Source organism: Desmodus rotundus, chromosome 6 (genome assembly GCF_022682495.2).
Source record: "Desmodus rotundus isolate HL8 chromosome 6, HLdesRot8A.1, whole genome shotgun sequence".
Classification (NCBI taxonomy): domain Eukaryota; kingdom Metazoa; phylum Chordata; class Mammalia; order Chiroptera; family Phyllostomidae; genus Desmodus; species Desmodus rotundus.
Window position 1 is genome coordinate 57,547,880 of NC_071392.1, and position 13,589 is coordinate 57,561,468.

General features: G+C 36.4%; 1 protein-coding gene across 1 annotated transcript in view; it reads left to right on the top strand.

Annotated features, from left to right (window-relative positions):
* The window catches only part of HECW1 (HECT, C2 and WW domain containing E3 ubiquitin protein ligase 1), an 803,434-nt gene that overhangs the window by 413,644 nt on the left and 376,201 nt on the right, over positions 1-13,589 (top strand). The window contains exon 6 of the mRNA XM_045193075.2: positions 12,825-12,994. Coding sequence (XP_045049010.1) covers positions 12,825-12,994 — 170 coding nt within the window. The remainder of the gene's footprint in view (positions 1-12,824; positions 12,995-13,589) is intronic.

Sequence of the window (13,589 nt, forward strand, 5' to 3'; positions counted from 1 at the left end):
GGATGGGCAGGATGGAGTGGAGTGACGGGGGCGGGAAATGGGACAACTGTAATAGCATAATCAATAAATATATCAAAAAAAATAAACTGCAACTTATAAAAAGAAGGAAAAAAAAAAACAACTCCAGCCCAACTGCAACAACAGAGCCCACACAAACACAAGAAAGGGCAACCCTAGAACATCCAGACAAAGTTATCAAAGAGACTGCACCCCTGAAAGATAGGGTTCCCACAGAACCCTGTCACAGAAGTTCACCCTACCAAGACAGCTAGCAAAGCAGAGCATCTGGAATTGCAGAAACAAACAGTCACCTAAAATGTGGAAAGAAAGATAGAACCCAAAGATTCCCCAATGAAAGAGCTAAGTGAAATGGAGACAAGCAAATTATCAGATTAGAAATCAAAAGGATAACTATAAGGATGCTCAGGAAACTCAGTGACAGCTACAAGGAACTGAGTGGGAACTACATCAGTCTTAAAAAGGAAAGAGAAAATATAAAGAAGAGCCAGGAAAAAACAAATATATTATGTGAAATGAAAATTCAATAAAAGGACTTACAAGGAGGGTGGATGAAGCAGAGGACCAAATTAGTTATCTGCAAGACAGGGTAGAAAGAAATATCCAGGTAGAGCAGCTACACAAAATAAGACTAAAAAAATGTGAAAATAGCTTAAGGGAATTGAAGGAAAACATGAAATGCAAGAACATTTGAGTCATAGGAATACCAGAAGGAGAAGAATAGGAACAAGAGATTAAAAAAAAAGAAAAAACCTGTTTAAAAAAATAATGACAGAAAATTTACTTAACCTGGAGAGCAGAAAAGTTAACCAAGTTCAAGAAGTACAGTGAGTCCCAATCAAGATGACCCCAAAGAGGACTACTCTAAGGCACCTCATAATTAAAATGTCAAATATAACAAAGAGAAAATCTTAAAAGCAGCAAGAGAGAAATTGGGAGTACCATACAAGGGAGTTCCTTTAAGACTAGCAGCTGATTTCTAAACAGAAACAACACAAGCCAGAAGGGAATGGCAGTAAATATTCCAAGTAATGAACAGCAAAGGCCTGCAAACAGCACTCTCTAACCAGCAAGGCTCTCAATTAAAATGGAAGGCAAAATAAAGAGTATCCCAGACATAAGAAGGCTGAAAGAATACACCTCCACCACAATAGCACTGCAAGATATACTGAAGGAGCTGCTATAAGAAGAGGAAAAACAAACAAACAAAAAGAGATCAAATTGACTCAACTGATACATACAGACCCTCCATCCCAAAGAAGGAAAATACATATTCTTTTCAAATGCACATGGAATATTTTCAAAGATAGACCACATGATAGGAAACCAAACAAGTCTCAACAACACAAGCAAATTGAAAACATATCAAGCATTTTCTGGACCACAAAGGCCTGAAACTAGAAACCAACCTCAAGAAAAAATAAAACACTCAAATTTGTGATGATTTAATAGCATGCTATTAAACAATGGATTAACAATGAGGTGAAGGAAGAAATCAAAAAGTTTCTGGAAACAAATTGAAATGAACACACAACAGTCCAAAACTTATGGACACAGTGAAGACAGTCCTGAGAGGGAAGTTGATACCAATGCAGCCCTAACTAAAAATATAGAAACTTGTCAAATAAACAACTGAAGCCTACATCTACAAGAACTATAGGAGTAAAAACAAAGCACACAGTGCGTAGAAGGAAGAAGAAAAACAAGATTAAATCAGAATTAAAACACATAGAGACTAAAAGAAAAATTCTAAGTATCAATAAATCTAGGAGCTGGTTCTTTGAAAACATAAACAAAATTGACAAACCTTTCACAACACTCATAAAAAAAAAGAAGAAAAAAGAGAGAGGACCCAAATAAACACAATCAGAAATGAAAGAGTAGAAATTATAACTGATACCAAAGAAATACAAAGGATTGGAAGAAATTACTATGAAGAACTATACTCCAAGAATTGTGAAAACCTAGGTGAAATGGACAAATTTCTAGAAAAATACAATCTTCCAAAACTGAATGAAGAAGAAGCAGGAAGCCTGAACAGACCAATAACATCTGATGAAATTGAAAGAATAATCAAAATACTTCAGACACACAAAAACCCTGGACTAGACAGTTTTCACAGAATTTTACAGAGCATTTAAGGGAGAGCTAACCCCCATCCTCCACAGATTATTTCAAAAAATTCAAGAAGATGGAAGACTCCCAAACTCATTTTATGAACCCAGCATCATCCTAATCCCAAAACCAGATAAAGACATAACAAAGTTCAGGCCAATATCACTGATCAACATAGATGCTAAAATCCTCAACAAAATATTGGCAAACTGCATCCAGCAATACATTAAAAAGATCATACACCATGATCAAGTGGGATTCATCCCAGGGATGCAAGGATGGTACAATATTTGCAAATCAATACACGTAATACATCACAAAACAAAGTGAAGGAGAAAAATCACAGGATCATATCAATAGATGTGGAAAAAGAATTTGATAAAGTACATCACCCACATATGATAAAAATACTCAGCTAAATGGGGGTAGAGGGAACATACCTCAACATAATAAAGGTCATATAAGGGAAAACTATAGCCAACATCATAATCAATGTGCAAAAGCAAAAAGCTTTCCCACTAAGATCAGAACAAGACAAGGGTGCCTGCTTTCACCAATTCTATTCAATACAGTGTTGGAATTTTTAGGCACAGAGAAAGGACAAGAAAAAGAAATTAAAAGCATGCAAATTATAAAGAATGAAGTAAAACCATATTCTTTGCAGATGACATGATCATGTACATAGAAAACCCTATATACTCCATGAAAAAGCTACTTGACCTAATAAGTAAATTTGGCATAGCAGTGGGATACAAAGTCAATATTCAGAAATTGAAGGCACTTTTGTACACCAACAATGAAATATCAGAAACAGAAATTAGGAAAAATATCCCTTTTGCTGCAGCAACAATAATAATGTACTTACGAACAAACCTAACTTTGGAGGTGAAAGACCTGTAATCACGAAACTATACAGCACTGAAGAAAGGAATTAAGTAACACATAAATAAATGGAAGTATATACCCTATTAATGGATTGGAAGAATTAACATCATCAAAATGCCCATAGTACCCAAAGCAATTTGTACATTCAATGCAATATCTATTAAAATACCAATGACATATGTCACAGAGGTAGAACCAACATTTCAGAAATTTATATGGAACCATAAATGACCCTGAATAACTGCAGCAGTTTGGAGGAAGAAACAAAATAAAACAAAGTAGGAGCAATCACAATACCTGATATTAAATAATATTACAAGGTCACGGTAATCAAAACAGTCAGGTACTGGTATAGGAACAGATGCATAGATCAATGAAACAGAATAGAGAGCCCAGAAATAAACTCCAGTCTCTATGGCCTATTAATATTTGACAAAGGGGGGAGAAGCATAAAATGGAGTAAAAATAGCCTTTTCAACAAATGGTGTTGGGAGATGTGGACAGCTACATGCAAAAAAATAAAACTCGACCACCAACTTACACCAACCTCAAAAATAAACTTGAGATGGATAAAAAACTTAAATATAATTCATGACACCATAAAAATCCTAGAGGAGAACATAAGCAGGAAAATCTCAGATATTCCACGCAGCTATATTTTCACCGATATATCCACTAGAGCAAGGGACATGAAGGAAAGAATAAAAAAATGGGATCTCATCAACACAAAAAGCTTCTGCATAGCTAAACAAAACATCAGCAAGATGAAAAGGGAACCAACCATATGGGAAAGTATATACGCCAATTGTATCATGGGCAAGTACTTGTTCTCCAAAAACTATAAGGAACTCATACAACTCCACTCCAGGAAGACAAATAATCCAATTAAAAATGGGCAAAGGGGAGGGGATAGTGGGGAGAGGGGTCTACAGGAGCTACTATAAAGGACACAAGGACAAAATCAAGGGGGAGTGTAGAGGTGGGGGAGGGAGGTGAGATTGGCTGGGGTGGGGTGGAGGGATGGGGAGAAAATGCAGACAATTGTAACTGAATAAAAATTAAAAACAATTTTTAAAAATGGGCAAAGGACCTGAAAAGACATTCTCCAGTGAGGAGATACAGAAGGCCCAGAAGCATATGAAAGGAGGCTCAGCGTCACTAGCCATCAGAGAGTTGCAAATTAAAACCACAATGCAATACCACCTCACACCAGTCAGAACGATCATCATAAACAAACCAACAATACTATGTGCTGGCCAGGGTGTGGAGAAAAGGGAACCCTAGTGCACTCTTGGTGGAAATGCAGACTGGTGCAGCCACTGTGGAAAACAGTGTGGAATTTCCTCAGAAAACTAAAAATGGAACTGCCCTTTGGCCCAGCAATTCCACTTCTGGGATTATACCCTAAGAATCTTAAAACACTAGTTCAAAAGAACCTATGCATCCCAATGTTCATAGCAGCACAATTTACAATAGGAAAGTGTTGTAAGCATCCTAAGTACCCATCAGTAAATCAATGCTATAGTACATTTATATAATGGAATACTACACAGCAGAAAGAAAGAAGGAGCTCTTACCTTTTGTGACAGCATGGATGGAACTGTTGAGCATTATGCTAAGTGAAATAAGCCAGGAAGTGAAAGACAAATACCATAAGATCTCACCTTTAAGTGGAATCTAATCAACAGAACAAAAAAACCCCCAAAATATAAACAGAGACATTGATATAAAGTACACCTGACAGTAACCAGAGTGAAGAGGGTGGGAAATAATGCAGGAAAGGAAGGGAAGGGTGATCAAGGAACCTGTAGAAAGCCCCATAGACACAGACAAAGATGGATATGATTGAGGGTGGGAGGTGGGGGTAGGATGACAGGTGAGAGTGGTGGGAGGAAAATAGAAATAACTGTAATTGATAACAACAACAACAATAATAATAGTTCTAAAAAGTACAGTCATAGACTTAAAAGTTAGTTTTACAAAGCAATCAGGAACAGAAATACTACTACATTATTATAATCAATGAACCTGTAGACTGACTTCATCTCTTCAAGAATGTACGGATGATGGACAAAATTCCAAGGATAAGGGAAAAGTGAGAATGACAAGTACAGCACTATCTATCACTTCAATAATTGGTATTTCTATTAATAGTTCAGAGTGATTGAATGGAAACTAATAGGAGAAACTTCCTTGAGCAGAAGATTATTTTTAATCTTCAAATTAGACTATCGGGTGCTAAGGCAAAAATATCTATGTATAGATTGTATATATACTATGGACTCAACTGTGTAAAGAAAAATACTGCAAGGTAATAAGGAAAAAGCCTGGTAATCTTTGCAATTAAATAATCTTAAAATTATGTTTTTTTCTGACAAACTACAAACAGAGGCATAGATACATGGAATATACTTACAGCTGTCAGAGAGAAGGAGATTGAGGGAATGGACAAAGGAAGGTGAAGGGATTAATAAAAAAAATCAACACATAGACAAAGACAACACTGTGGTGACAGAGGGAAAGGAGGACTGCGGAGTTAATTGGAGATGGACAAAGGTGGGGAAAATAGGGACAGAAGGAGCCTTTGCTTGGGGCAATGGGTGCACAATGCAGGGTTTACATGAGTTGGTTTTAAGAACCAATGCCACCCCCAAAATTCAGTAAAGATAAGTAAAAATATTTTTTTCTTCTGTACTTAAAATGTTATTATAAATATACATTATGATTATCATCAGAACAAAAAACTAACAAAAGCAAAAATGAGAGGAAATAAAGTATTCTCCCATTAATGTATCATTTGCACTTGGAAAATTTTAAAACTGTATTCTTATAGACATACATTTGAATAACTTTTTTAAAATTAATTAATTTATTTTTATTCAGTTACAATTATCTGCATTTTCTCCCCATCCCTCCACCCCATCCCAGCCAGTCCCACCTCCCTCCCCCACCACTACCCTCCCCCTTGATTTTGTCCTTGTGTCCTTTATATTAGCTCCTATAGACCCCTCTCCCCACTATCCCCTGCATTCCTTGTGGCTATTGTTACATTGTTCTTAATTTCAATGTCTCTGGTTATATTTTGTTTGTTTTTTTCTTTTGTTGATTATGTTCCAGTTAAAGGTGAGATCATATGGATTGACACCTGAAATAGTTAAATCTATTTCCTCAAGTTACAAATTTCTATAGGGAGTCTTCCAGAATTAAATATAAGTATCCTGACTCCTAGCCCAGTACACATTTAATTAAACTCCTAGTTGCAGCAGCTTCTAAACATTTTTACTCCATGAAACATATATTTTAATAAAATCCAAATTGAATTTAACTGTATAAGCACTTATAAAGAAAAATATAAATGTTTATTAAAGGACATGACAGAAGACCTGAAAATATGAGGACACGCATGGTCTTGAATGAGGAGTATTATAAAGGTACCAATTCTCCCAAAATTAATCTGTAAGTTGAATGCATGCAATTCCAATCAAAATCTCAAATTTTGGAGGGATGTGTTGTTAAATTAATAAAATTAATGTGGAAAAATAAGTGTATGAGTGATAAAGCAAAATATTTTATCTTGAAAAAAACAACAATGAAGTGTGACTAAATTTATCAGATACAAAACATATGATACAAATATATTAATGCAGATATAGACAAGTTGTTTGATGAAACAGAACAGAATACATAATAAAGGCCAAATGACAAACTGTCAACTAATATCATACTCAATGGTGAAAAACTGAAAGTTTTTCCCCGTACATTAAGAACAATACAAGGATGTCCACTCTCACCACTGTTATTCAACATAATACTGGAAGTCCTAGCCAGAGCAATCAGGCAAGATGAAGAAGTAAGATGTTTTCATACTGGAAATAAAGAAGTAAAACTGTCCCTTTTTGCAGGTGACATGATTCTTTATATAGAAAACCCCAAAGAATCTGCCAAAAATTACTTAAAACAATAAATAAAGTGGCAGTATACAAAAATCAATATACAAAAATGAATTTCGTTTTTATATACTAACAAACTTTCAGAAAAATAAATTTAAAAAAATCTTGCAATTATGACAAAAACAACAAAATAAGTAGGAATAAACTTAAAGAATGTGAAATGTCTATACTGAAAAGCATAAACACTATTTAGAGAGATTGAAGAAGATGCAAAAAAAGGAAAGATATTTCGTATTCATGGATTGGAAGAATCAGCATAATTAAAATGGCCATATTACCCAAAACAGTATACTGATTTAACTCAATCCCCATCAAAATCCCACTGGCATATTTTAAAGAAATAGAACAAAAAATTTTTCAGAATTGTATGGAACCACAAAAAACCCCAAAGAGTCAAAGCAATCCTGAGGGGAAGGGAACTAAATGGAGGTATCACTTCCCTGACTTCAAGTTATAATGCAAAGAGGCAATAATCAAAACAGCATGGTACTAGCAGAAAAGAAACAGACACACAGACCAATGGAGTAGAATTGAGAATCCATAAATAAACCCACATGTATAGGAGCAAATAATTTTTGACAAAAACATACAGTAGAGAAAAGAAAGCCTCATCAGTAAATGGTGCTGGGAAAATTAGAAAACCACATGTGAAAGAATAAAATTCGATTGCTGTTTGTCCACATATCCAAAAATTAACTCAAAATTGATCGAAGATCTAAATGAAAGACAAGAAATGAAAAATTGCATAGGATAAAACATAGTTACTAAACTTATGGACCTTGGTCTTAGAGAAGGTTTTATGACTTTGACCCCAAAAGCAAGAGAAGTAAAAGCAAAAATAAATCAATGAGACTATACCAAACTAAAAAGCTTCTACACAACAAAAGTAACCACCAACATAGCAAAAAGGCAACCAACCAAGCAGGAACAGGTATTTGTAAACAACAGTTTGGACAAGTGGTTAAGATCCAAAATATAAAAACAACTCATACAATTCAACACCAAACAAACAAACTATTCAATTAAAAATTGGGCAGAGGACCTGAACAGACATTTTTCCTGAGGACAAGTAGCCAATAGATGTACAAAAAGATGCTCAACTTTACTTTCTCTAAGGGAAATGAAAATCAAAAGTACAATGCAATATCACCTCACACCTGACAGAATGTCTATTACTATCAAGACAAATAATAAGTGTTGGAAGGGTTGTGGAGAAAAGGGAATACTCATTCACTGCTGGTGGTAATCGGGTACAGCCACTATGGAAAATAGTATGGAGGTTCCTCAGAAAAATTAATAGAGCTTAAACCATTTGACCCAGCAACCTCTCTTCTGGGTATCTACCTGAAAATTTTGAAAACATTTATTTGTAAATATATATTCATTCCTATGGTCATTGAAGCATTATTCAGAATGGCAAAGACCTGGGAACAACTGAAGTGTCCTTTGACAGATGAGTGGATAAAGAAAATATGATAATATATACAATGGAATGCTACTGAGCCATAGAAAACATGAAATATTGCCATTTCTGACAACATGGATGAATCTTGAGATTATCATGCTAAGCAAAATGACAGAAAAAGTCAAGATCCATATGATTTCACTCATATATGGGATATAAAACTGAAAGTAACAAATGAACAAACAAAACTCATAGACACAGATAATACTACGGTAGTTACCAGAAGGAAGGGGGATGGAAAGAGTGAAGGGCAGAGGGAGTCAAATGTATGGTGACAGGTGATTTGGCTTTGGGTGGTGGGCAAACAATGAAATATACAGGTGATGTATTATAGGATTATATGCTTGAAACCTATATAGTTGTATTATCTTATGTCACCCAATAAATTTAATTTTTAAAAAAGATAAGAAAAAGAAATGTTTTTAGGACTTCTGGCCAAGACGGAGGCACTGTGCCTCTTCACACAACCAAAAGGAAAACAGCAAATTTAAAAATGAAAAGTAACCAGAACTGACAGAAAATCAAACTGTATGGAAGTCTGACAACCAAGGAGTTAAAGAGGAAACATTCATCCAGACCAGTAGGAGGGACAGCCAGGTGGAGAGGACTCACAGCAAGGCTGGGACAGGCAAGGTGGCGGCTGGTGGACTGGGCGAGGTGGAGGCTTGTGGACTGGGTGGTCCTACATTCGTGGGCAGATAAACCAGGAGGAACAACTGGGGAGCAAGATAGATCATGCAACCCAGGGTTCCAGTACAGGGAAATAAAGCGTCAAAGCCTCTGATTCAAAACATCTGTGGAGGGTGAGGCGGCAGTGGGGGGAACTCCCAGCCTCACAGGAGAGTTCATTGGAGAGACCCACAGAGTCCTAGAATGTACACAAACCCACCCACCTGGGAATCAGCACCAGAAGGGCCCAATTTGCTTTTGGGTAGCAGGGGAAGTGACTGAAAATTGGCAGAGAGCAGTGCAAGGGGTGTTGTTCCCTCCTGGAGCTCTACCCCATGTACAGCGCCACAACCCAGCAACATGCGTTGCCCTGTGGTGGTGAATGCCTAAGGCTCTGCTCCTTACTATGCAACAAGCACACGGAGACAAAAAGAAAATGGCCCAAATGAAAGAACAGATCAAAACTCCAGAAAAAAACACAACTAAGCGATGAAGAGATAGCCAATCTATCCGATGCACAGTTGAAAACACTGGTAATCAGGATGCTCACAGAATTTGTTGAATATGGTCACAAATTAGAAGAAAAAATGAAGGCTATGAAAAGTGAAGTAGAGGAAAATGTACAGAGAACCAACGGTGACAGGAAGGAAACAGGGCACTCAAATCAATGGTTTGGAGCAGAAAGGAGAAAGAAAATTCAAGCAGAACAGAATGAAGAAATGAGAATTGAGAATTCAAAAAAATGAGAGAGACTTAGGAGCCTCCAGAACATCTTTAAACGTTCTGACATCCGAATCATAGTGGTGCCAGAAGGAGAAGAGGAAGAGCAAGAAATTGAAAACTTATTTGAAAACATAATGAAGGAGAACTTGCCCAATCTGGCAAAGGAAATAGACTTCCAGGAAGTCCAGGAAGCTCAGAGAGTCCAAAAGAAGCTGGACCCAAGGAGGAACACACCAAGGCACATCATAATTGCATTTCCCAAGATTAAAGATAAGGAGAGAATCTTAAAAGCAGCAAGAGAAAAGGAGACAGTTACCAAGAAAGGAAGTCCTTGAAGACTCTCAGCTGATTTTTCAAAAGAAACCTTACAGGCAAGAAGGGGCTGGAAAGAAGTATTCCAAGTCATGAAAGGTGAGGACCTACATCCAAGATTACTCTATCCCTCAATACTATCATTTGGAATAGAAGGGCAGATAAAATGCTTTCCAGATAAGGTCAAGTTAAAGGAGTTTATCATCATCAAACCCTTATTATATGAAATGTTAAAGGGACTTACTAAGAAAAAGAAGATCAAAACTATGAACTGCAAAATGATAACAAACTCACAGTATTAACCAAACTGAAAAAATAGCAAAAACAAAAACAAACTAAGCAAACAACTAGAACAGGAGCAGAATCACAGAAATGGAGATCACATGGAGGGTTATCAGCAGGGGAGAGGGAGGGGCAAGAGAGAGGGGAAAAAGGTACAGAGAATAGGTAGCATAAATGGTAGGTAGAAAATAGACAGGGGGAGGTTAAGAATAGTATAGGAAAAGTAGAAGTCAAAAAGCTTATATGTATGACCCATGGACATGAACTAAAGGGTGGGGGGATGTGGGTGGGAGGGGTTGTGCAGGGTGGAGGGGAATTAAGGGGCGCGAATGAGACAACTGTAATAGCATAATCAATAAAATATATTAAAACAAGAAATGCCTTTAAAAGGTTATTTGGGAAGAAGAAAAATAATAAAGGCCAAAATCTCAGAGATAACAACAACAAAAAAGACCCATTTGTACTTGAAAATTTAACCTATGCCAATATTGCCATTTTTATTGAATGGTACTAGAACATATTAGTTAACTGCACAATCTTGGGAATCAAACAGACAGGTTCCAAATTTATTTCTGAGATTGACTAGCTCTGACAACCTCATCAAGGCACTTAACTTGTACGCCGCCATTCTCTCTTGTCTTCAAATTAGTAATATAATATCTACCTTATAGAGTTTATACTTATAATTAAATCAGATAATGTATTTGATTGTCATAAAATAGTTCCCAGAATTTAGTAACTAGCCAATAAATGGTAGTTGGAAGTGGTGGTCATGATGGGGGTGATATTAGTCACATTATAGTACGATAAAAAAATCATTGTTGAATTTTGGATCAGGGAACCCAACACAACCCCAGATTTAATGACTCATTAGAGCTTAGCATATAATCATACTCACAGTTATGGTTTGTTATATTGAGAGATACAAAGGAGAATAACCAAGGGGAAACTGTGCATGTGGTGAAGTCTTGAAGAAATAAGTAATGAGCTTCCGTGGGTCCTCTCCCAATGGAGTCACACAGAATGCACATATTTTCCCCAACAACAAGGTGTGGCAATATATATAAAGTGTTGTATGCCAGGTAATCTCATTACAGATTCAGTTGCACCGTTTTCATTCGCATCTGGTCACATAGGCACCTATGCCTAGCACATACCAAACTTCCAGACTCCCAGAAGGAAACCACATAGTTTCCACACACAGTTTAGGCACAGTAAAACACTCTTATTTGTTCTGAAGTGTGGGAACCCTCTTGAGATGCAAGTTCCCAGATGATAGCTAAAAGCCAACCTTATAAACTGGCATTCATAAGGAGAGAAGTCTTGGGCTGCTGTGTTACCACTTTTCTGCACATACTCCTATGGGTTTAGCCTGCATTTTGCAGATTTCTGTGATGTTTATTACACTTTCCTTTTTTTCCCTCATGGTAATATATAAGAGAGTAAAAATGATTTAATTATGGAAATAACTATGAATCAACTCAAAATAATTTTAAGTAAATTACGTGAAACCATCTGTACTTTTTCATTAGTATTAAATTACTCAAACACCTCACAACTTATACTATGGTTGTGGATCAATTCAATGTGTATCTTTCCCTCAGTTTCTTTCATTCATATATAGATGGGGATAGTTTTGTGGGGAAAACATTTCAATAATAGAAAACTTTTATGTTTTTGATGTCATAAATATATTTTCAATAAATATAAAATGATTTCAAAATATCTCAGAATAATTATAATTATAGACCATTATTACAAATGATTATGTTCACTCCCTCTCTCTCTCTTCCTCCAGCATGAAATTTTACTGTATCAGACAATATCAATTAAATGGAACCATTCAGTTTTTAAAGCCTTGCTTTCCCTGACAATATGGTTATTCAAAACTCTCCTCACTGATGGGCACTTGATTCAATAGTGGCCATGTTTTCTTTTTTCACTCCTCCATTGTTATGGTCTTTGCTCTTTTAACCCTCCTCTTTCTCTTTATTTCTTCTAATTCTCTCTTATTCAGTGAATACCATATTTATTGTTTGATTACAACCCTTGTTTTTCTTATGTCTCCACTTCATGACCCTCAGACCCTCACCCAACCCCATTTGTTAACTCAGCCAGCCTAAGGAACACTTAAGTCCAGTCAAGTAAGGGTCAGTGGTCCCCTTTAAAAAATCATAGAGACTATAATGCCAGTTATATTGATGTATTATAAGGATTTCTCACCAAAATGATAAAATAGATGCCAGTAAATATTTCAAACAGTGGGTTCTTCAGACATTAGTCCATATTTCTAATGAGATGGAAATAGTGTAAAGAGTGAAAGATTTTTTCTTGTTTTATATCAATTTTCCTTCTTATTAAAGGCCTGATATAATCACTAAAACACAATATCACTTACTTTATAGATTTCCAGGCCATGGGGTTGAAGAAAGGGATGTTTTTCAATCCAGATCCTTACTTGAAGATTTCCATTCAGCCTGGGAAACACAGCATCTTCCCTGCCCTCCCTCACCATGGGCAGGAGAGAAGATCTAAGATCATAAACAACACTGTGAACCCCATCTGGCAGTGTGAGGTGAGTGCCATGATCCCTGAAGAGAAGCCTAAGTGACCAAGTGAAATGACTAAGCTTAAAGCAGCTCATGTGCTATTCCCTCCTTTCTTGGAGCACCCAACTCTTCTGCTAAGTTCATGGCTCTCAGTCTTAGAAGAGACTCTATGGGTTGCAACTCTCAGAGTTTTTGATAACAGTCCCTAAGGCAGTACCAGAAAACTATTCATTGTAGCTATGCTCAGTAGCCACATAGTAGTCACTTATGCCTAGTAATCACTTCCAAACCTAGTCCTGAAAGAAGGAAAACCTTTCCTTCAACCTTTGTATGTGAGAAGGAAGAGAAATGTTTTTATTTGAGAATATTCTCACACTTTTTTCATTTTTTTGGAGAGGGAAAGAATACATTTTATTTTATTTTACTTTTTTTTAGTTTTATTTGTATTGTTTATGCCGTTCCAATTGTTCCCACTTTTTCTCCCTTTCCCCTCCTCCACCCAGTCCCATCTTCTCCCCTCCCCAAGCCAATCTCCATTAAATTGTCCATGGGCATAAATACTCTCTGGTTAATCTCTTCACCATCTTTCAATCCATACCCCTGTCCTCCTTTCCAGCAGCT